The sequence below is a fragment of the Taudactylus pleione genome, unplaced genomic scaffold (assembly GCF_031769625.1).
Source record: "Taudactylus pleione unplaced genomic scaffold, aTauple2 ptg000113l, whole genome shotgun sequence".
NCBI classification, from domain to species: Eukaryota; Metazoa; Chordata; class Amphibia; order Anura; family Myobatrachidae; genus Taudactylus; species Taudactylus pleione.
Window position 1 is genome coordinate 14,926,734 of NW_028284515.1, and position 22,101 is coordinate 14,948,834.

Below are 22,101 nucleotides of genomic sequence, written 5' to 3' on the forward strand. Positions count from 1 at the left end.
GTCTCTTGAGGATTGACTACAAGTTCTCAATGGGATTAAGATCTGGGGAGTTTCCTGGCCATGGACTAAATATTTAGATGTTTTGTTCCCCGTGCCCCTTAGTGATCACTTTTGCCTTATGGCAAGGTGCTCCATCATGCTGGAAAAGGCATTGTTAGTCACCAAACTGTTCTTGGATGGTTGGGAGAAGTTGCTCTTGGAGGATGTTTTGGTACCATTCTTCTTTATTCATGGCTGTGTTCTTAGCCAAGGGAGTGTGATCACACAGTTTTGCCTGAGAAGCAACCCCACATATGAATGGTCTCAGGATGCTTTACTGTTGACATCTGACAAAAAGGTCTAAAAACATCGAAGCAGCAAACTTTGTGAAAACCAATACTTGTGTCATTCTTAAAACTTTTGGCCATGGCTGTATGTCTCTACATAATAATAAATTTAGTGCATAAATAAAGAGCATACATTTAGCAGTGTATGAGTTGGTCCTATGTGACTGGGAAAACACATACTGCCCATTTTCTGTGTAAATATCCTTAAATTATGTAGACCTGAAAGGGTACTTGGCTGTCCAACAAATGACAACCCAGTCCAATTTTAGATGCAACATTAAAGACAGGCATCCTGGACTTGTCTGTCCAGTTTGTCACTAGCAAACCAATGGGAGATGTATCAAGCCTTGGAGAGAGAGATAAAGGGGCCTATTTACTAAGCCTTGGAGATGAAGTGAATGGAGATAAAGTACCAGCCAATCGGCTCCTAACTGCCGTTTCACAGGCTGTGTTTGAAAAATGAGTTAGGAGCTGGTTGGCTGGCACCTTATCTCCGTCCACTTTATCTCCATTCAAGGCTTAGTAAATAGACCCCAAAGTACCGAACATTTAGCTCATAGCTGTCATTTTACAGGCTGTATTTAAAATATTACTGGAGCTGATTGGTTGGTGCTTTATCTCTCTCCAAGGCTTAGTACATCTACCCCGTAGTCCACATGGACACATGGTTTCCTGGTTAGAGTTACCAAAGGAGCAGGAATTGGGGCCAGCGGAGAGGAGTGTCAGTGGGCTCATGCACAACATAAGGACTGGAGTAGGCAGCGGAGACCAACATTTTAGGAAGCTCTGTTGCTGGTGATGTACTATAGTATGTCTGTACCCCAATGGTAATGCATAGTTGGTGGCTGTGCTGAAGGACCTGCTGGTGTGCAAGTAGCTTGATCTTAATGCAAAGAGGTCAAATGTGGAGTGGATGCCAAGACGTGTACTGTCATTATATCTTAGTGCAAGGGCCTGCCGGAGACTAAGCTCATGAACAGTGGGGCTTTGAGAGATCAAGTTCTAACTTAAAAACTTAGATTAAAAGAAAGATGTTTACATAATTGTAGATGCACCAACATCACAAATGATTATAATGTGTTGGATATAACCTTAAAAAAAAGCTACACAGCTTTCTATGGATTTCTTTTACACGTGGGCATCCCAAAAACAAAAGTACTCTTATCTGCTAAAGTTTTCATTCACAGTACAAACGTTTGTAGGATATAGAATCAGTTTACAAATATTTAAAAAGTCCATCAACTTTAATAACAATCGTAACCACCTTTCTAGCATGACCATAGCATTTCCTTACAGCCTTTCAGAAGACATTTCTATCCTCAACTGCCCTAATGAATTCTCTCTCACTAGATAATTCCAGTCTCACAGGCATTAGATCCAAAGAGTCTGCAGCTTCTGGTCAAGTATGAAAACTAAGATGAATTTTTGTTCCTTTGGGAATGTTTTCCATCCACATACAGAAACCACATTTCCTTAACTTCAAAACGTGTCCATCAGTGTGCAAATCTTGGTGTCTTATATAGGCTTTTGCCAGCAGCACTTGTAATCAGCTAACAGTTGGGATGGAGCTTGGTGGAACATTATCTGGGCCATAATCTGCTTTTGGGATGTCCACATTTGGGTCCGATATCCCGGTGACTGTGGAAATCTGGTTGACTCTGCCGAGATTCTTGATTATTTTGAAATTGTGTTTAGCAGTCTCCATGCAGCTGTTTTCCAGCAACCATCCATGCGATTCGCTCTCTGGGTCTCCCAACATCAAAAGGTTTTCCATTGCAGTCTGAAGGTAACGTACACCAGTCAGCACTGAGAGCTGTACAAACAAAGCATCAAAAGTCAATATTCAATTATAACTCAATGAATACATAGTCCCTGTAAAAACAATTTAGGGTACATTAGTTAATAGGTCTTCTTACCACATAATGAGGTAAGCACCTCAACTTAAGAAGCACTGGAGGCAGTTTCAGTTTGCTCCATGTAGTGCAATTTTCTGCCCTCAATGACTTCATTATGATGCCCTGTCAGTGCCGGATTATAGACGGGGCAGTGCTCCAGGGACCTGTACAAGGAGGGCCGCAACCATTGGCTTGATGGTGCTTCTTTGGTCGTCCTGCTCCCTAACCTCAGTCCCTACTCGCTGACACTACCTGTTCCCTGGGTCCTGCTCCCTGCAGAGACTGGGACTGATAGTCAGTGGAGACTGGTGGAGTGTTCGGGAGCAGTCCGGAGACGGAGGAGCGTGAGAGGATGGCCTGAGGTAAATTAACCACTGGACCGTAGCGAACCGCAATATGGAGATGGGTTGGGGATTGTACTGTGAGCATAATATAATACAAAAGGGGCATTGTATAAATATATTTTTTTGTTTTATTGGTGGGGACCCACACAAAACTCAATCTGGCCCTGTGCACTAATGGAAAATAAAATGGGCAGTCATCACATGCCTCCTGCATCTCATAGAGCTCACCAACTGGGGCATGTAGCAGGGAGAGAGAGTGGGGGGTAAACCTTCAAAGTCTGAATTCATACACTTGGGAGACATAGTATACCTACTTTTTATTTTGCCCATTTCTGTATGGTGGGCAGCAAAGGAGGGTACTCTCATGCTACAGCCGTGCCTGAAATGGCTTTGCAAGAACTTTACATGAAAGGGCACCAGCATTGGATTGAAGCAATCAGAGTCACATACAATTGTCCAGTACAGAGCAATACACTCCAACACATTAGTCTAAGAAATCGTACATTAGGTTAATTTTTACATCTTGGACAATTTTCTGGAGCTTATTATATTTACTGATGTGAGTTAGAACCACAGTGAGTATGACTAGCTACATGGTAGGGTGGATATAGCAGACAGTGCCAGAATTTGTGATAAACTAGGTGGCCAGTGGTTGCCAATGATAGAGGTTTTGTGGCACAGATGCCACAATGAATGTCTTGTATATAAAACAACAAAGATAAAATGTACTATAAAAAAATATTATACATAAAATAGGTGTGTTTGAAAACAAAGTTAACAGTTCATTTGTTGCACTTATACTTAAAATATGCAGTGGGATAGGGTTTCATACATTTTGGTGACACATGCAGACTACTAAAGTAACACAAAAACAAAAATACTGACATACTCATTGAGAACCACTTAGGCAGGCAAGTTGGCATGCCTGTGACTCTTTCAGGTACTGCTTTGTCCCCACAATGTTTGATCATGACCTGTCTCTTTTTTTTAAAGGGAAAGATATAGGGCCAAATGTAATAGGGTGAGAGTTTAGCGGTAAGCTCTCACATTGGTCGAGTTTTATCTTCAAAATGTGAAAACATCCGGATGAGAGTTTAAATTGTAAGAGTTGTTTTAGTCTAAAAACATGTGCGTTTGCCTGTTCTCGGACTCTATTACATTGGGCAAGTTTACAAAGTGTGAGAGTTTACTGCTAAACTCTCACATTTTCTAAACTCTCACCCTATTACATTTGTTCCATAGAGTTTAGTACATAAGTTAGTCATACAGTATAATACATTAATTATTGTATCCCCAATCTGCCCTGAGAATGCCAGTGACCTTGTGGGCAGCTGATTTAGGGGGAGATGTACTAAACTATGGAAAGTGATAAATTAGAAAGTGATAAACTACCAGCCACTCAGCTCCTAACTGTCCTCTTACAGGCTGTGGTTGAAAATGACAGGAGCGATTGGTTGGTAGTTTATCACACTCCACTTTATCACTTTCCAGAGCTTTCGTACATCTGCCCCTTAGAGTCTCATAAAAGATAGATAATCTAAAATAGTATATAGTACTATTCATGCATTATATGTTGACAAATATTTTCGTTTAGCTAAAGAACTACTTAAATTTGAAAACGTCAGCTGCTCTCCCCAACTATCCTGCCCAATCCATTCCCAAATGCCTTTAACAGTCCAATCAGGAAATCTCTTCTGTTTGGTTTGACTTTTCCCAAATATCTAACCTGGTTCTCGAGGACCCTCCCCCAACATCTTCCTTTGTATCCAAATGGGAAGATCGGCTGTGGTGTCAAAAACCTTACTCTATGAGAGTCCTATATAGCCAGATGGGAAGTTCATGATGTAGAGCCAACCAACCACGGTCCTCAAGGCACACTAACAGTCCAGGTTTTGAGGATAGCCAGGTGTCTCAATTAGTACTGCAGTTATTTTGATTTAACCATCTGTGCTCAAGCATGGATATCATTAAAACCTGGATTGTTAGTGTGCCTTGAGGACTGAGTTTGGGAAACTCTGATGTAGAGCCTTTGACAATACAGCTAGCAATATGTTAAATGCCTACATGAGCAGGAGATAAATGAGCCTAATGCTCAGACTATTAAAAGCAATGGGGGACCCACCAAATCTAAGGACCTAATATCATCCAAAATGCGTTTTTCAGTTATAATTTTGAACGTTGTGATAAATGTTTCCCAATCTTTATAATGTAAAGGATTATTTTAATGGAAAATTCAGTTTGTCCTTGACTACTTGGGCTAAGCATGGTATGTATTTTTCAGTGTCATTATAGTATATAGTTATTATTATCCTTTGGTAGAAGAATATATTTTCTTTGAATTTAATAATATTTTAATTCTACATCTCTTCTTTGCTTTGTTGTTGACCTGCTACTATTTTTATATCTCAGGTAATGCTATGAAGTTAGTGTTGCAGACTTACCTCAAAGAGCCAAATAAGAAGGACCGTCATACCGATAGACTGCATTAGGTTGTCATAGTATTCCAGTAGAGCCTGCCTGCAACCTCGCAGCCAGATGTTCAGCTCTTCTGTCAGGTAGTCATAGTTATAATGAGCCGAGTTATTAGTGATCTGAAACTGGATGCAAGGACGAGGGGAGTTTGGGTTACAGCAGCTGAATGGGACCCCATCTAATAAGTATTTTCCATCCACGTTGCTCTTGAAACGGCTGCAAGAAGAAAATGAATAACAAAGTAGATAATTAATGCTATATGTGCAGCTACATCATACTTGTATGCTCATCATTATTATGCAGCTTGGTTCCATTTGTGTCTATATTTAATGTTTTATTTTCCCAATAGCTGGCAAGATTCCGCATAGTGACTAACATATGGTTTTACTGACCATTATTCGTAACATAAAAGGGAAAATAATAATTTTTCCATGGAAATCTGTACTAAGACTTAATGGCAACAAAATTGAATAGTGGGATATTAACAGTTGTATATGTTTTCTATATGTACTTGAAGGGAGAGTGTAGAGATTTGCAGTTATCGTAGACTTATTATATACATCCAGCAGCTATAACATTAAAACCACCTGCCTAATACTGTGTAGGCCCCCCTCGTGCCAACAAAACAGCTCTGACCTGTCGAGACATAGATTCCACAAGATCTCTGAAGGTGTCCTTCCTATGGTATCTGGCACCAAGACGTTTGCAGCAGATCCTGTAAGTTACAAGATGGGGCCCTCTATGCCTTGGACTTGTTTTTCCAGCACATCCCACAGACCATAACATCACTAGAGGAGTGCTGGGGACGTGGACCGCACTGGGTGTCACCCACTGTGGGGTGACGCAAAAATGCAGGCTCCTGGTCACTGACTTGGAGCCGGGCGCTGCACCAGAGCCGGATTTAGACCTCATAGGGCCCTAGGCAAGATACCGGTTTTGCCCCCCCCCCCCCCCCCCACTAACCCCCCACCTCCCCCCTCAAACAATCTATAGCACTATTTCATTCCTGATTCATGCCCATGTACAGCACCCAGAAGAAAAGGTCCACCACGGCCTTGAAAAGTCAGCTATGTATTTACAATACACTTGATTTTTTTCTAGCTCTCGCTAAGCTTTCCCAATTTTGGCCCTACTGGATTGCCCCTTCTATAGCTCTCACTGCCAGTACATTCCATATCACAGCCCTCTCACAGTAATCACTCACCTAGCACACTGACCTCCATCCCAGCTCACTCATGCCCATTCATAGCACACTGAGGGCCTGATTCAGAGACCAACGCTCTGAAAGAGCGCTCGCTCTGAATCAGCGGGTTTTTTTTTTTGGTGCGGTCTCCTGGCCGCTCGCATAGCTGTTGGTGACCATCCACAGCTATTGCGAGCTGCCAGGATGATGGTCCATCGGGCTTGCAACGAGACCCTTGTGGTAGGGCCTCATGGCCGCAAGCCCCAGAGAGCTTCTGGCTCTAATAGAGCCAGAAGCTCTCCCACTGACATCACTGGTGATGTCAGTGGGGCTGCCCACAAACGGCAGGCGTTCACATGGGAACGCCTCCGTTTGTGAAGCCACCCCCTGCCATGCCTACAAAATGGGGCTAGCTGTCGATCAACATCGACAGCCGTCCCTTTTGTAGTGAGCCACGGAGCGAGTGCTTTTTGCACTGTCTCCGGGGCTCGCGCACGTCGTGCGTGCGCACTGGGCCGCCATCGACCTGCTTGCGAACGCTATGCGCTTGTGAGCGGGTCTGAATCAGGCCCTGAGTCCCCCACAGCACACACACTAACCCAGTTACTGCCCACCTTACAGCACCACATAATGCCCCATTCTATGTCTGTCTGACAGCACAGGAGGCGTCTTGTGTTAATAGACGCCTCCTGCATGCTTCAGTGATCTGCTGTTGAGTCCGAGGACGCATCACCAGGATCACTTGCGTGAACATTGACCATTTGAGTAACCCTAAGGTTAGTCAGGATGGCCCGGATGTTCATGCTGCCAGGGGGACATGCCCCCATTTTGTGCATGTGAGGATAATGGACCCACATGCATAAACATCCCACCATCGGGTTTCTGTACATCTCTGAATGACCCCCCAAGGACTTTGCTGTTCTCTAGATACCCCTTAACTTTCCAACCCACAGTACAGAAGTGGCAAGATCAGGACAGAGGTGAAAGGGACAAGACAGCGGCAAAAGAGACAGGACAGTGGTGGCAGGAACAGGACAGCTGGGACTGGGCAGCAATGAAGTGACAGGACAGAGAGCAGGGTGGGACAGGACAGCATTGACAGTGACAAGACAGAGGTGACAGGGCCAGGACAGAGAGGACATGGAAAGGACGAGGATGACAGGACCAGAAAAGTACAGAGGGGACAGGAGCGAGGGGGTGGCAGTGACAGGATAAAGGTGAGGACAGGGCCAGGACAGATGTGACATGAAAAGGACGAGGATGACAGGAAAGGCAAAAGCAAGATTGGTTTAAAAAAAAAAATACTCGCATGTATTCCCACAGCGGCATCGGCTCGCACTATTGCATTTAGGCCAAAGTATTAATGGGTCAGTCATAAAACTGTTTCAGACATTTGAGTCCATCTGTAAACTGTGTAGAGATTCCATAAGTGTAAGGTTGCGTCTGTAGGACAGGTAAGTATAATACTGTGTATGATTAAAAGTGAATGTGACATATGTAAAATAACATTGTCTAGCAGCTCTGGGGAGCTTCCTGTTTGCCCCCCCCCCCCCCCCCCCACCTCCCTCAATCACCATGGTAACTAGTCACATACAACAGCAATAGAGTACTGGAGACAGTACTCTGTTATTGTTGCATGTGATTCCTGCACACTAGTCAGCCTGGCTAGTGATTCAGGGGGCGTGTCTGAGCCTTGAAAGTAACCCAGAAGGCCAGAGCCAGATTAAGGTCCACATGGGCCTGGAGCTGAAATTTGTGATGGGCCTATTTTATGCCAGTGCAGGGGATGTGACTAAAGCTGGGGCAGTGGAGCTACAAAAAAAAAAAGTTTATTTCTTTTGCGTGAAAGTGTGTGTACTGTATAGAGATTTAGTTATGTGACCGGCAGCCGCAAGACCGCTGGTCACAATCCTGACAGCAGAATGCTGGCTAGGGTTTCATGATAGGCGTTGAAATACCGACACCTATAATAATCCCGACACCGGAATCCAGGACGACGTGTGCCCTAATTAAGTAGGTCTGGGGCGCCCGTCCTGTTAGCCGCGGGGGTTATTAGGTTTATGGCATTTAGCGGGGTTAGCATTAGGTTTTTGGGGGGAGAGGTCAGGGTTAGGCACTCCTAGGGGGGAGGGTTAGGCACCCCCGAGGGAGAGGTTATGGTTAGGCATCCCCCCCGGGTGTTAGGTTTAGGGAGCGGTAAGGGGGGGTTAGGGTTAGGCACTAGGAGGGGAGGTTAGGGTTAGGCACCACTAAGGGAGGGTTAGAGTTGGGAGGGGGGCAGGGGAGGTTAAAATACTTGCCACCCAATCCCATTCCCCTGTATAGTCTGCCTTTCCTTGAGTGCAAAAAAATCTAAAATTTTCACTGTTTAGTACCATATTTCTTTAAGTGTTCATCCCAGATGCCTAACCGGATTGGGTACGGGATGCCAGGCGCTCGTGATCCTGGCAGTCAGAATCCCAATGCCGGCATCCAGACAGGGTTAGGATACTGACACCTGTAGGTCAGTATTTTAATCCTCCCCCTCTCCTTACCCCTCCCTCCCCGCAGCCTAAACCTAACCCTCCCATATTCAGCCTAAACCTAATCCTCCCCCCCACAGTCTGAACCTAATCTTCCCCCCCGCAGCCTTAACCTAACTCACCCGCAGCCTTAACCTAACTCACCCGCAGCCAAACCCACCCCCTAGTGCCTAACCTTAACCTCCCCTAACCTTCACCCAAACCCCAATAACTGTCAAGTGCGGTCGCAGGGGGGCTGCAGACTATGCGGGGGACTTGCCTACTGATTTTCGGGAGGCTCCTGACAGTCTCGGGAGAGTAGGCAAATAGGTTACAGATAGGGTAAATATGTTATATATATATATATATATATATATATATGTGTACTGTATATATACACTGTATATATACAGTAATACACACACACTCATACACAAACAGTCCCTTGGTAGGATTACACACACGCACATACATTCATGCTCAGGGTGAGATCGAAAACACACGGAGCAGCACTAGATATTACACTGACCTGTAGGATGCATTGAACGGTGATAGATGTCCTCATGCCTGTATTTCTTCTGACCGTATTTGTCTCTGTAGCTCAGCCTCTGCGGCTCCATTTTTCTCATTTCACTGACATCATTTCACTCACACAGTGTCCACGGAGTCTGAATTCCAGTTGCTGCGGAGGGAGGGAGAGGCGAGCGGGCGGGGCTTTGGATGGCCGCGGGTGGGCGGGGCTTATTCCGGCGGGTGGGCGGAGCTATGTCAGGCAAATGGCCTTCGGGGGGGGGGGTGGTAAGAAGTGAATGGTCTGGGCTTTAGATGGCCAGGAAGTGGATAGGCAGGGCTCACCAATGCCGGTGATGGTGACTGTTGACAGGAGTATTTTTTTTCCTGTGCGCACTGGCTATACTACAGCAGATGCTATGGGCCTATTTTCATGGGGGGGCCTGGAGCTGGAGCTCCACCCGCCCCATTATTAATCCGACCCTGCAGAAGGCACACACAGACACACTTCCATGGCAGCCCAGCAGCACCCCGTGCACCAGCTCCACTTACCGTGCTGAGCGTGCTCAGGGTCTCCCTGATGCCCCAGCCTCCTCTTCTGCGGCTCCTCCCCAGCAGTCTCTGCGGTGCACGGCGCACGGCTCGTGACGTCATGCGCTGTGCCAATATGCAGCTAGGATGTCACAGAGGGCTCCTCCGGAGTCCGAACAGCGGATGATGCGCGATCGCGGCACCCAGCCCGGCAATAGTGTGAGCCGCCCCAATCCGCGCCTAAATTCATTGTGCACTTGAGTGCCTCTGGCTCTCCTCCTGGCGTGATTCTCTTACTCCTCCTCCCTCCCTGTGTTCCGCCTCCTCTTATGTAACTATACTGCCTGTGTGTGTGCACAACACAGCGCTGCAGGGACAGGATCTCTGCAGGGCTGGATTTCAGGGGGGCCCGACACGGGCCCCTTGGGACCCACCGGGCCCTAGGCGGCCGCTTAGGTTAGAGTGATAAAACCGAGGCATTGCCCCTACCCATAAGGTCACGCTTTCTTTTTGGAGGGGCTATTGAGCGCACTGGTTATCACCAACCCCAGTGATGCCACTGCCTTCAGATGCTCGATCGGATTGAGCTCTGGGGAATGTGGAAGCCTACAGGTCTACGCCTTGAACTCTTTGTCATGCACCTCAAACCAGTCCTGAACAACTTTTGTAGTGTGATAGGGCACATTATCCTGCTGAAAGAGGCCATTGCCATCAGGGAATATCATTGCCATGAAAGGGTGTACTTTGTCTGCAACAATGTTTAGGTACAGGTGGTACGTGCAAAAATAACATCCACATGGATGCCAGAACCCAAGGTTTCCCAGCAGAACATGGCCCAGGGCATCGCACTGCTTTCTTCCCATAGTGTATTCAAGTGCCATCCCTTCAGGTAAATGACACACATACGCCCGGCCGAACACATGATGTAAAAGAAAACATGATTCACCGGACCAGGTCACCTTCTTCCATTACTCCATGGTCCAGTTCTGATGCTCACATGCGCAATGTCCGCACTACACAGTAACAAGCACCGCCGACCACTATTACACTCGTACTACCCGGTGGCAGTGTGTTTTGGCAGCCAATGAGAGTAGACAGACTCTTATCTGCTGCGACCACTGCTGGTGCCAAGCTGGAGCTCACTCATGTGGGACTACTACTGGGGTATTATATAAGGGGCACTACATAGGGGGGACCACTACTGGGAGCACTGTATAAGGGTGCACTACTGGGGGCATTTCTTTTGGGGACATTGCATAAGAGGCACTACTACTTGGGGCATTAAGATGCTTACGGAATGGAAAGGAATGTTCCCGGAGTGATGAGAAACGGTGGTGTCACGTTGCTACGTCATTTTCCAGTGGCCACACCCTTGTGCCATGTGACCATGCCCACTTTTTTGGCGTGCGCACCTACTTGGGGGGGCTATGTTTCTTAATTTGCCCTGGACTTCAAATACCCTAGTTACGCCACTGATGGGCACTCTGACCGGTCTTCAGCTACGCAGCCCCAAATGTAGCAAGCTGCAATGTGTGTTCAGACACAATTCTGTGATAGCTAGTATTAACTTTTTCAGCAATTTGTGGTAGAGTAGCACTTCTGTGGGAAAGGACCATATAAACTAGCCTTCGTTCCCCACGTACATTATTGAGCCTTGAGCGCCTATCACCAGTTATCCTTCCTTGGACCACTTTTAGTAGGTACTAACCACTGCACACCAGGAATACCCCACAAGACCTGCCATTTTTGAGATGCTCTGACCCAGTGGTCTAACCATCACAATTTGGCCCTTGTCAAAGCTGCATAGATCCTTACACTTGTCAATTTTCCTGCTTCCAACACATCAACTTCAAGAATTGACTGCTCACTTGCTGCTTAATATATCCCACAATATTGCAAGGGTCCCAGCAAATATAAAAATGCTGCACAAAGAGAGTATTATTCTGCAATAGCAGCAAATATAACTATTTAATGGCCAGATCTCTAAAAGTAAAGAGAACAAGAAAGCACCTCTCTTATTCCAGCATATTGTTGGTTAAATATCCACTGATAAAATGCGGTTATGTCCGTAATGTTATTGAATAAGATATATAGTTTCTCACCCTTATATCTGCACAATGATTCCGCTGTAATCCCTTGGTAGCCCAGTAATTGTAGGACTTGTAAATAGGGCTGCTTGTCCGGATGGCAGTGTCCAATCATGGATCCTCGGTCCGTTGGCTTCCAGCAGCAATCCCACACTCACGCTATGTCCACACGGTGAGACCGCCATCTCTACCATGTGATAGGCTGTGAGTGCTGGGAAGGCTGGCGGCTTGCAGCTGACCGGCAATGGATGTTGGTTTGTAGCGGTGCTGTAAATAATTGCTGGATCCCTGCTTGTAATGGCGGTGGCAGGTTTTACTTAGGAAATTGCAGTTGCTATTGTTTTCACATAATTTATTAAAATCTGAAATTTTATATTTTAAATTTGAATGTGTACTGGATGATTTAAACACTCATTGATAGATAAAGCACAGTTCCTCAATTTTCCTTTTTTTATTTTTCTGATATATTTTTAAGCCTGCAGAGACTTCATTGGAACAGCAGGTAAATAATCAGTTCATGAGGATAATTAGCGCCTAATGGTTTATGTTATATTGTTTAATATATCCCACCCCTTGACAGGTGCCATTGTAACGTGATAATCAATCTTATTCACCTGTCACCTGTCACCTTATTCACCGGGCAGCACAGACGGTGTAATGGTTAGCGTTACTGCTTCACAGCACTGAGGTCGTTGGTTCGATACCCACTACGGCCCTAACTGTGTGGAGTTTGTATATTCTCCCTGTGCTTGCGTGGGTTTCCTCCGGGTACTCCGGTTTCCTCCCACACTCCAAAAATATACTGGTAGGTTAATTGGCTCCTAGCAAAATTACCCCTAGTGTGTATATGTGTGTGTGTGTGTGATACGGAATATAGAGTGTAAGCTCCACTGGGGCAGGGACTGATGTGAATGGCCAAATATTCTCTGTAAAGCGCTGCGGAATATGTGTGCGCTATATAAATAACTGGTAATAAATAAATAAATACCTGTCAGTGGTTTTAATGTTCTGGCTGATGGGTGTATCTCAGAGTCTAATTTCAAAATGTCTCTTATTAAACCACCATAAATAGTTAAAAAAAAAAAATCAATGGTGTTTGAAAAACTTCCATACTTACAGTCCAACCATCCCACCTGGCATGAGTGCATTACATTTAAAGCCTATTTATCATTGAATTTTTGCAGAATATCCACCAAAAACAGGTGTTTTCGTGAGGTACCCACAAATATTAAGTATTCCTGTGATGTATGTATGGTGGACTGCAGCAGATATCGGAGATAAGTTTCTTTGGAGATGGCTTTATTGCCAAATTTACCAAGCTTTGCCTTCCAGCGCTTGGCACCATTAGTTAACGCCCATTGGCAACATAATGCACAATTTACCTGTCATTGGCTGCCTGCACATGCTTGGCAGAAGACTGCGCAGAGGTGCGCCGGGGTCCTGGAGTGGAAGTGAAATGATTACATTAGCGCTCAGTTCACTTCTAACACATCACAGGATCAGGCTCCTTTTGGATGCCCAGTCCCTGCATGTATTTTATGATACATCCATGCGATCCTTCATTTCTTCTTGTTGTGAGAAGTGGCGATTACAGATTAAAATGATTGGGTCTAATCTAAATAGATTATGGGGTAAAAGAAACTGCGTAACTTATTGTCTCACACCTGTAATTTACTGCTCTGTGACCTGTTATTCATTCTTCTTGCTATACAAAACTGTAAATAAAGAATGTATATAAAAAATAAATGACGTTTCAAAGGAGTGTACAATGCTATAATGAATTTATGAGGAGAAAATGAGCTGAGCCCGCCAGGGCAGGTGACCCTTGATGGTTGAGGATCTCAAATACAGTTGTGAGAAAATATATGTAAATCCTTGACAAATCTGGTTTTTTTCCCTGAAATGGCAAGAAAGTTAACTTAAAGTGAATATATATATATATATATATATATATTTAATTATTTCAGTCTAGGCATTAGGACGTCACCCCCTATCTCTGGAAACATAATATTAGATGTAGTGTTACCTGTCCAGAAGGGTTCACATTGCTTGAAAGAGGGGATTCCCCTCTTTCAAACGAGGTTCCCCTCAAATGTGCAAATACCAGTAGGAGGGGGGGGGGGGAGAGATAGGGCAGATTTAAAGCCCTCAACCCATCTATGAAGAATGTAATGGAATCTTTAGTTCATGGTGACAATAACAGCTAAGGGGCGATATTATCTGAAACGGGAAATCTTTCAAATGTGGATGCCCCTGAGATAATAGAAGTCAGGGTGCGAGAGATATTGCCCCATCACTGGACTTTAGTTAGATTTCTTTAGTGTAGGTGGTTATTCTATGGGGCACAAAGATTAGGGAATGTACACCAGTTTGGGGTATTCATTTGATATCTTCCTGACCATGTGTGATGACGTCAGTGACCTGCGCCCTCACCCAACTCCCCTTGAGACTTTTCTAAGAATTTTCATGTCATTGTCCCAAGACAATTGGTCTGAGTTACTGTCCTGGGCGGAATTCGCGCACAATGCCTCATATCACTCCTCTACGAATCAAACTCCGTTCCAGGTGGTTTACGGGCTTCACCCTCGAATTCCTGAGTTTCCGGAGCCTACCAGCTTTTGATGTTCCAGCCGTGTAGGATATAGTACAGAGATTTGCATCCATTTGGGCCCAAGTGCGCACTAATTTGGAGAAGACGTCCTGTCGCTGCAAACTACAAGCAGACAAGAGACGCAGGAAGGTACCCTGCATGAAAGTTGGAGACCAGGTTTGGTTGTCAACCCGGAACCTACGCCTCAGAGTCCCGTCTATGAAGTTTGCCCCACGTTAAATTGGACCCTTCTCCATCACAGAAGTCATCAATCCTGTGGCTTATCGCCTTCAACTCCCCTCTTACTTAAGAGTTCCAAACTCTTTTCATGTCTCCCTTCTCAAGCCTCTGATTCTGAACAAATTTCTCAAGGTTCTCCCTGTTTCACCTCGTATCCAGACTGAGAGAGGAGTGGAGTTCGAGGTCTCTCAAGTCCTGGATTCTCATATTCTCAGAGGCCGTTTGCAGTACCTCCTAGATTGGAAGGGTTACGGCCTGGAAGAACGCTGCTGGACCAATGCCCGGGACATTCATGCTCCCGCACTCATCAGGCAATTCCATTCTACACATCTTGAGAAGCCTGGTGAGTGTCCTGAGGCCACCCATAAGGGAGGGGGGGGTACTGTCACGACCAGGGGTTCTCGGCATGCCAGCCAGCAGGTATTACCTGTGAGGATGCTATGGCGAGGGGCGTCTGGTGGTGGTGCTGGTATCTGGCATGGTGCATTGGCTGCACATAGTTCTGTGCGGGCATACTGTCACTCTGGTCTGGTTAGGCCTGATGGTGCTTCCGTTCCGCTCTGGCATGGGCTCCGCCATCTTTCCTCCGGTCATGTGACCTAGTCGCCCTATCCTGGTGTGTCACATGCTCTCTCTGGCCAGTCACAGTCTGGCACTGGGGATTTAAGGGAGTGCAGAGCTTCTTTTCATTGCCAGTGCAACGTGTTTCTCAGCGAGAGCTGAGAGAGTTCCTGTGTTTTCACCTGTCTGTTGGGATCATTGCCTAGCCTGTTTCTTCCTGCCTGTTCCAGTCCCCTGGATTCTCCTGCCTCCTCCATTGCCTCTCCCTTGCCTGAGTACCTGCGTCAGCTATTACCCTGCACCCTGCCTCTACTTGCCTTCTCCCTGCACATTCATTTCAGCTTGTAACTTCACTTCAGCTTGCAAATCATTTCTGCCTCACAAAACCTGGATTACTGGACTACTTTCTGTTATCACTACCTGGACTTTTTCCCATTGCTTCACTACAGTTCCCCAAGTGCACTTTAGTGCTATACACAGACTTTTTGTTTTGCCACTCATTAAAAACTCCACGTTTATTTTTAAATCAGCTTCAGTGTCTGCTCCTTTTACCACCCCGGGCCCACAACAAAACTAGAGCCTCACACCATGTATACTGTAACTTGGCGCATAATCGCATTCACCATCCACCATCAATACTTGAGCCAGCCTATGGCAGACATAGTGTCTCCTCCTGAACCAGGCTTGCCTACCCTCCCGTTTTCGGGTGCCGCTCCCGGCCCCCCCGGAAAGGCAGGCAAGCCTCCCGGAAGCTTGCGACCCTCCCGACCTGCCCCCTGAAGAAAACGTAAACCCCCGCAGCGGGGGGCCCGGTGACGCGATTAGCGCAGAATCGCGTCATCGTGGCCCAGCCCCCTGCTTCACAATGCTGAAAATAACAGCATTGTGAAGAGGGGGCGGAGTCACGATGACGCGATCGTGCGTCCCCGCCCCCGTCACCTCCCCCAGTGTGCCGCCAAATGGCCGGCCCCGCCCCCTGCTATTAGCCGACAATCAGCTCCCTCCCGGAAGGCTGGAGCTGATTGTCGGCAAGTATGTCCTGAACTCAGTCTATATATGGCCTCTGTGGCTGCAGCTCTGCATCTGAGAACGTAGGCGCGCTCACTGCCACGCCCGGGACACTCCCATAACACGCCCATAAGACATGTTTTCTCTGTTCACTTCATGCCACCTGCCAGTCACCACCCAGAAACACGCATGGCTTTGCCTCGCCATTCCTAATGCCAGCGTTCCCACACGTGACAGCATTTATGGACAAATAGGCTAGCGCAGGCGCCGTAGGGGTTTTCAGGATATTTTGCATATGCGCAATAGTAAATAATCACTCAACTGCGCAAACACGTTGTCGATGGTCCCAGTGTCGACAACTACTATGTGGACAGCATAATGCCAGCATGGTACTAATGCTGATTAAAGCATTTTAACAGTGTCAACATTATAACTTTAAACATAATGCTTTACCATTTAAACTCTCCCATGTAACACACCTCTATGTGAATCAATGTTCATACCTTCTTTATTGTCCACATTTATCCAATATTCTCTGATGCTTATGAATCATTACGGTAACCACTCAAGGAGTTTCTATGAATTAGATATTCTAATCACTGGGAGGAGAATCCGACGAGTTTGGAACACGGACCCTTCCTGTAAAAACGTTTGTCACTATCAGATTCTGCTCTTCGTGACACTAGTTTGTTGAGGTGAATTATTCCCTGATCAAATAAGAATTCTGAGAACGTCAGGAAAAAAAGTTGATGCTCTTGAGGGGTGAAATGATTACTCGTCAATTGCTGTAGACTCTGTCTCTTTCCAGCAAGGATCATTCAACGATCACCATTCTTAGAGCAAGGAGTAGAATTTGGTAAATCAACAAAGCGTTCCACATTAACTGCTTGGAATCTGCAGATCTGTCCTGCACTGTCTATTTATGTTTGTGTTCATGACTTCTTCATAAGGAAAGTATTAAACAGTGGTGCACAACTGCTCATAGGAAGATACCAAAGAGCGAATCACTGTTCTCCAAGGAAGGTGATCTCAGGCTTACCGAAGACCACCCAGATGATCCAAAATGTTATTTCAAGATGAGACAAATACATTTGGACATAATAGTATAATTTAGAGCTAGCCTTGCATCCAACCAAATAACCTTTTCCAACAATGATGCATTCATTTGGTAATTACAGTTTGGGGCTACATTGCATCCTCAGGATCCAAACAATACACAGTCTCTCAGGCAACAGGGAATTCTAAATTGTACCAGCAAAGTGTACAGGTGACTGTTATAGTATTAATTTAGAAGTTTTGCAGTAGGTACTGTGCATTCTCACAATAATTATCAAAAGGATCTGTTTTCTTAAAACAGAAACAATTACACATTATGACCGAAATAAAACCCTGACTCTAGCCCCACTGTAATGTAAGGATGTGACCTAAAGTTAAAGAATTATGAGCCTGATTCAGAGAAGTATGCAAACCCGATGGTTTGCGCACATCTCCGATATTTTGGGGTCTGCACAGGCGCAGGACCTGTACTGAGCATGTGCAGAACAGGTCCTGTGATCTCGCCCCCCCCTCCCCAAAGCCGCAGCATGATTTACATGCTGCACAATTTGGGAGGCGAAGCGGGGGCATGGCTGGTCAGCATTCCTGGAAATGGGAGTTTGACTAGGCCACCTTCTGCCTAATACAGCATGGCCCCCACTGTCGCTTCGTTGCTGCCGGCATCGGTTAATGTGTACGCTCTTGCTGCTGCCGGGACTCCGCCAGGTTCCGTCACTAACGAGGTCGGTACACCAGTGTGTACTGGCCTTGATCTCAGTTTACGCAGCCTGGCCACAACCATCAAGCACGATGGTTGCTATGGTGATCCGAGGCGGCACCTACGAACGCTGCACTTGGTTCGCAGATGCAACAAGGAGTTTTCTATTTCATACAGACACCTCCTGCTGCATTTATATTTCAAATGGACGGTATTACACAGCTGCTTCCTTGCGACTGTTCAATACCATCCATCTCTAAATAAGGCCCTAAGTTAGGCAGAACTGTGCAGGACTGATCACAATGTATTTGTGGCATGGTGACACAGTGATTAGCATTGCAGCTTCACAATTCTAAGAGTTTTATGTCAACCAGGCACTATTTGTTTGAAGTTTGGGGGTGGACAGTAGATTAAAAAATAGTATATATAAAGCACTGCTTAGTGTTTTGGAACTATATAAATAAAGCATGGTAAACAATAATAATAATGTACAGGAAACACTTGTATCATCAAGTTAAGTAGATATCACAAGTAACAAATTCTAAAGTTGCATATCAGTTTTTTTACAAAAATAATAGGCCCTATGACTGTGTTTTTGTTTTATTTTATAATATTGGATTCTCTTTACCAATGCCTTTTATGTCGTGGTACTCTGTACTGATGCCTTTATTGTTTATTTTGGGTCACATTTTTAACTCTTTTGCATGAATACACATAAATGTAAAGAAATCAGAATCTTACTATCCTAAAGTACTTACTCAGTGATCTCCTTGGAACCCATATCCAGATAACGTACAGATACCCACTGGATCTCAAACCAGTCCCTGAAGCCATTGTTGCCACAACATTGGTACTCAATCTGGAGAAGGTCTATAGTAGATTTCAAGAAACAGCGTCCAGGGATGTCCGTGTCTTTGTAATACTTCAAGGCATCTTTGAGTCCACGGTATAGAGCAGACTCCAGCTCGTTTCTCATGGTATAACACATGATGGCTCCCGCAAAGACGCAGAATGTGAAGAAAAAGGTGCAGATGATGTAAGGTAGCATGAACAGTTTCCACCTTGAGAACTTATTGGCGTCCAAACAATCATAGCAGATCTTTCCACCAAGGAAGTTTATTACACAAGCAATGGTGCCGACGGCAATGAGCATGTTAGGGACCGAGTGGATGTCCCCACTTATCATCAACTCGCTGCGTTTCTTGATTTCAATTTTGAGAAAGAGACCAAGGCCGAAGATGACGACTCCAGTCACCACAGAGATCCAGTTGAGTATCCACAAGACTTGAGCTAGTTTTCCCCTTCTGGTCTTGGTGAATTTCACTTTAAGTACTGCCATTTTGTAACACAGAAAGCGCCCCCGGAAAAAGGTGGAATTCTCGCTATGGAAACAACAGAAATACACTTTTATATCATTTACCATTTAGTGTTAAAAAATATATGAACATTGCTTATATTTAGGTATTCGCCCTTCCTCAATGTTGCTGTCAGGTAGAGGTCCCTCCTCTGATATCCCCACTTTCACTTGTCCATATACCTCAATAATTCTACCAGTAACTGCTGTATTTTCTGTGGAACGACGAGACAGATGGCACTACTTTCGTATGGAGGGTTCCACAAGCAACTATTTACATTCCTTATTGAAATTGTCATTTCCAAACCTCAATTTTGGCCTAATGTACTTTTTACCAAAATGATATTTTTTGCCAATTGTCAAGTGTCATTTTCATAGATCACTTTGCAACTATGCTCTATTATGGGTATATTTACTAAAGTGAGAGTTTTTAGAAGTGGAGATGTTGCCCATAGCAAGCAATCAGATTCTACTTAAAAGTGAACTGGCACCATCTCTAGAAGATAATAGCTAAATCTGATTGATTGCTATGGGCAACATCTCCACCTCTAAAAACTCTCACTTTAGTAAATTTACCCCTTTAGAGTTTATTTTTCTGTGCTTGAGTTGTAAAACGTATAACATTACTTACTCCTCAGTGAGAATCATTCTATGCATGTTAGTGCAAGCTGCCATACTATAATTAAATATCATCCATTTACTGTTACAATTGGGTGCCAACCTCGTGGTCATTATTAATTTAGAACCAGAAACGGCTCTGAATTGAGCATAGTTTTATGAAACTGGAAGATATCTATAAAGGGGATGTAGTCGGCAACCCGGCGTGCAGATGCAGACGGTCTAAATACTGGCGCTAAAATCCCGACAGGTCGGGATCCCGGCATCAGTATCCCGACCATCGGCATCCCAAAGGTAAGTATTGGGGTGTTAGGGGGAGGCACTATGGGGAGGGTTAGGGACCGGGGAGGGGGTGATAAGGTTTAGGCACTGGGGGGGGGAGGTTAAGCTTAGGCACTAGGGGGGAGGGTTAGGGTAGGGGTTAGGAAAACACTTACCGTTCGTTCCTATGGGTGTTGTCCCGCTGTCGGTATTCTGACCATCGGCATCCCGGCAGCCGGGATTTCATACCCAACCCCTATAAAGTCTGTATTCCTTTCCAGTGTGATAAGTAATGTTTCTACGGCAAATCCCTTCTAGTCTATAGTCAATACAAATGATTGGCTCCAGCAGCATTTAGACTACATGTCAAATTAGTGACAGATTGATCCATTAAATGTCATTGTCTTTTACAATAAGCAATGAAGATTTGATAACAGAAATATCCAGCCATAATATTGTATTTATTCCCCTGTTGTTGTGATCAGTGATTATAATGAAAACTTGCAATTTAGCATGAACAATTGCACTGTAATGTCTTGTTACTGGCAAAACAACATATATCTGTACTGTACATAACCGCACAAAACATCAGAGGTCATATCAATTATTATATTTATATATTGCACTAAGCAGATATCAGTTTAATGCCATAGATCTTGTTTCTTATTTCATACAAATGTTGCCATGTTATATTTGAGAAGTATTTGCAATAAAAATGTTACCTGTGTTGGATTTCTTTACATGTAGGTCTTTGCTGTTACATATACATCCATAGAGTAAAGTTCAGGAAAGGTGCTTGATTGAATGGTAGTGATTGCAAACTCCAGCGATACCTAGGACTTCTCTTTTCCTCCAGGATGCAGGAGACGCAAGACAGAGGATTTGCAGTATGAAGACTCCAAGAGCCTGGCTGCTGTAATCCTCGCTGGACTAATTACGGCTTACAGATTTAATTGTGCCCCTTATGGTAGATGCTGCAAAGCACTTTACTAAATAGGATGCTGTGCTGTAGCTCAGCGTATGCTTTGACATTCTAGCTGCAGAAAAATTACATTCACAAAAGGTTCCGATCATACAAATTAGGGTCTTAAAGTCGGCACCCTTCTGCACATAAGCTTATTCACTAAGATAGTGTTAGATGCAGAGCCGTAACTTGACATTATTGTCGATTGGGTCAAGAAACAAATTTGACACTCCCAGAGAACTCAGTTATAATGAAATTAACCAAGTATTGCCACTTCAGTCAGGCTTTCATTCCCAACACCCAACAGAGACAGCACTAACTATGGTAGTGACTGATTTGATATATGCTAAGTCTAAATACCATTACTCACTTCTTATTCTTTTGGATCTCTATGTTGCATACAAACACTTCAATCCCTAGGTCTCCAGACACAGTCCTATCCTGGTTCTCATTCTACTTATCAAATCGCCCTTTCAGTGTGTTTCTCTGAATCCACCTCCTCTTCGCTACCTCTATCAGATGGAGTACCGCAAGGCTCAGTCTCAGGTCCTCTGTTTTTTTCCAATCTATACCACTTCTCTTGGCAAATTTATCAGCTCCTTCGGGTTTCAGTATCATCTGTATGTGGATGATACTTAAATCTACTTATCCTCTCCAGATTTGTCACCATCTGTGTTAGTCCACGTTGCTGTATGTCTTTCTGCCATTTCATCTTGACATGACACCATAACTGCACATGCGCGACTCCATCTTGTTCACTGAGTATGAGCAATACAGTGGAAGACAGCTGTCCTCCCCTTAGCTCCTAAAACCTGAGCTTAGTACCCGCATATGACCGCTGTTACAGTGCCGGCACATTTACCAAAATACATGAGGAGTTACCGGCTGGTCAACTGCCTAACC

General features: G+C 44.9%; 1 protein-coding gene across 1 annotated transcript; it reads right to left on the bottom strand.

The window, feature by feature from the left end:
* Positions 1–1,551: 1,551 nt before the first annotated feature.
* Positions 1,552–21,092, bottom strand: LOC148525121 (photoreceptor outer segment membrane glycoprotein 2-like). Its single transcript, XM_088471336.1, has 4 exons — positions 20,957–21,092; positions 18,760–19,383; positions 5,007–5,253; positions 1,552–2,139 (listed from the first exon to the last, which is right to left on the bottom strand). The coding sequence occupies exons 2-4, from the start codon at positions 19,338–19,340 to the stop codon at positions 1,873–1,875; spliced, it is 1,095 nt and encodes a 364-aa protein (XP_088327462.1). The 5' UTR covers positions 19,341–19,383; positions 20,957–21,092; the 3' UTR covers positions 1,552–1,872.
* Between the last annotated feature and the right edge of the window lie 1,009 nt (positions 21,093–22,101).

Bases quoted from the DNA above. Each gene is read 5' to 3' on its own strand.
- LOC148525121 (XM_088471336.1), bottom strand. From the start codon at position 19,340: ATGGCAGTACTTAAAGTGAAATTCACCAAGACCAGAAGGGGAAAACTA. The intron at 5,254-18,759 runs GTAAGTACTTTA...TTCTTCTTGCAG, and splicing joins GGTTCCAAGGAGATCACTGA to CCGTTTCAAGAGCAACGTGG. The intron at 2,140-5,006 runs GTAAGTCTGCAA...TTGTTTGTACAG, and splicing joins TTCTTATTTGGCTCTTTGAG to CTCTCAGTGCTGACTGGTGT.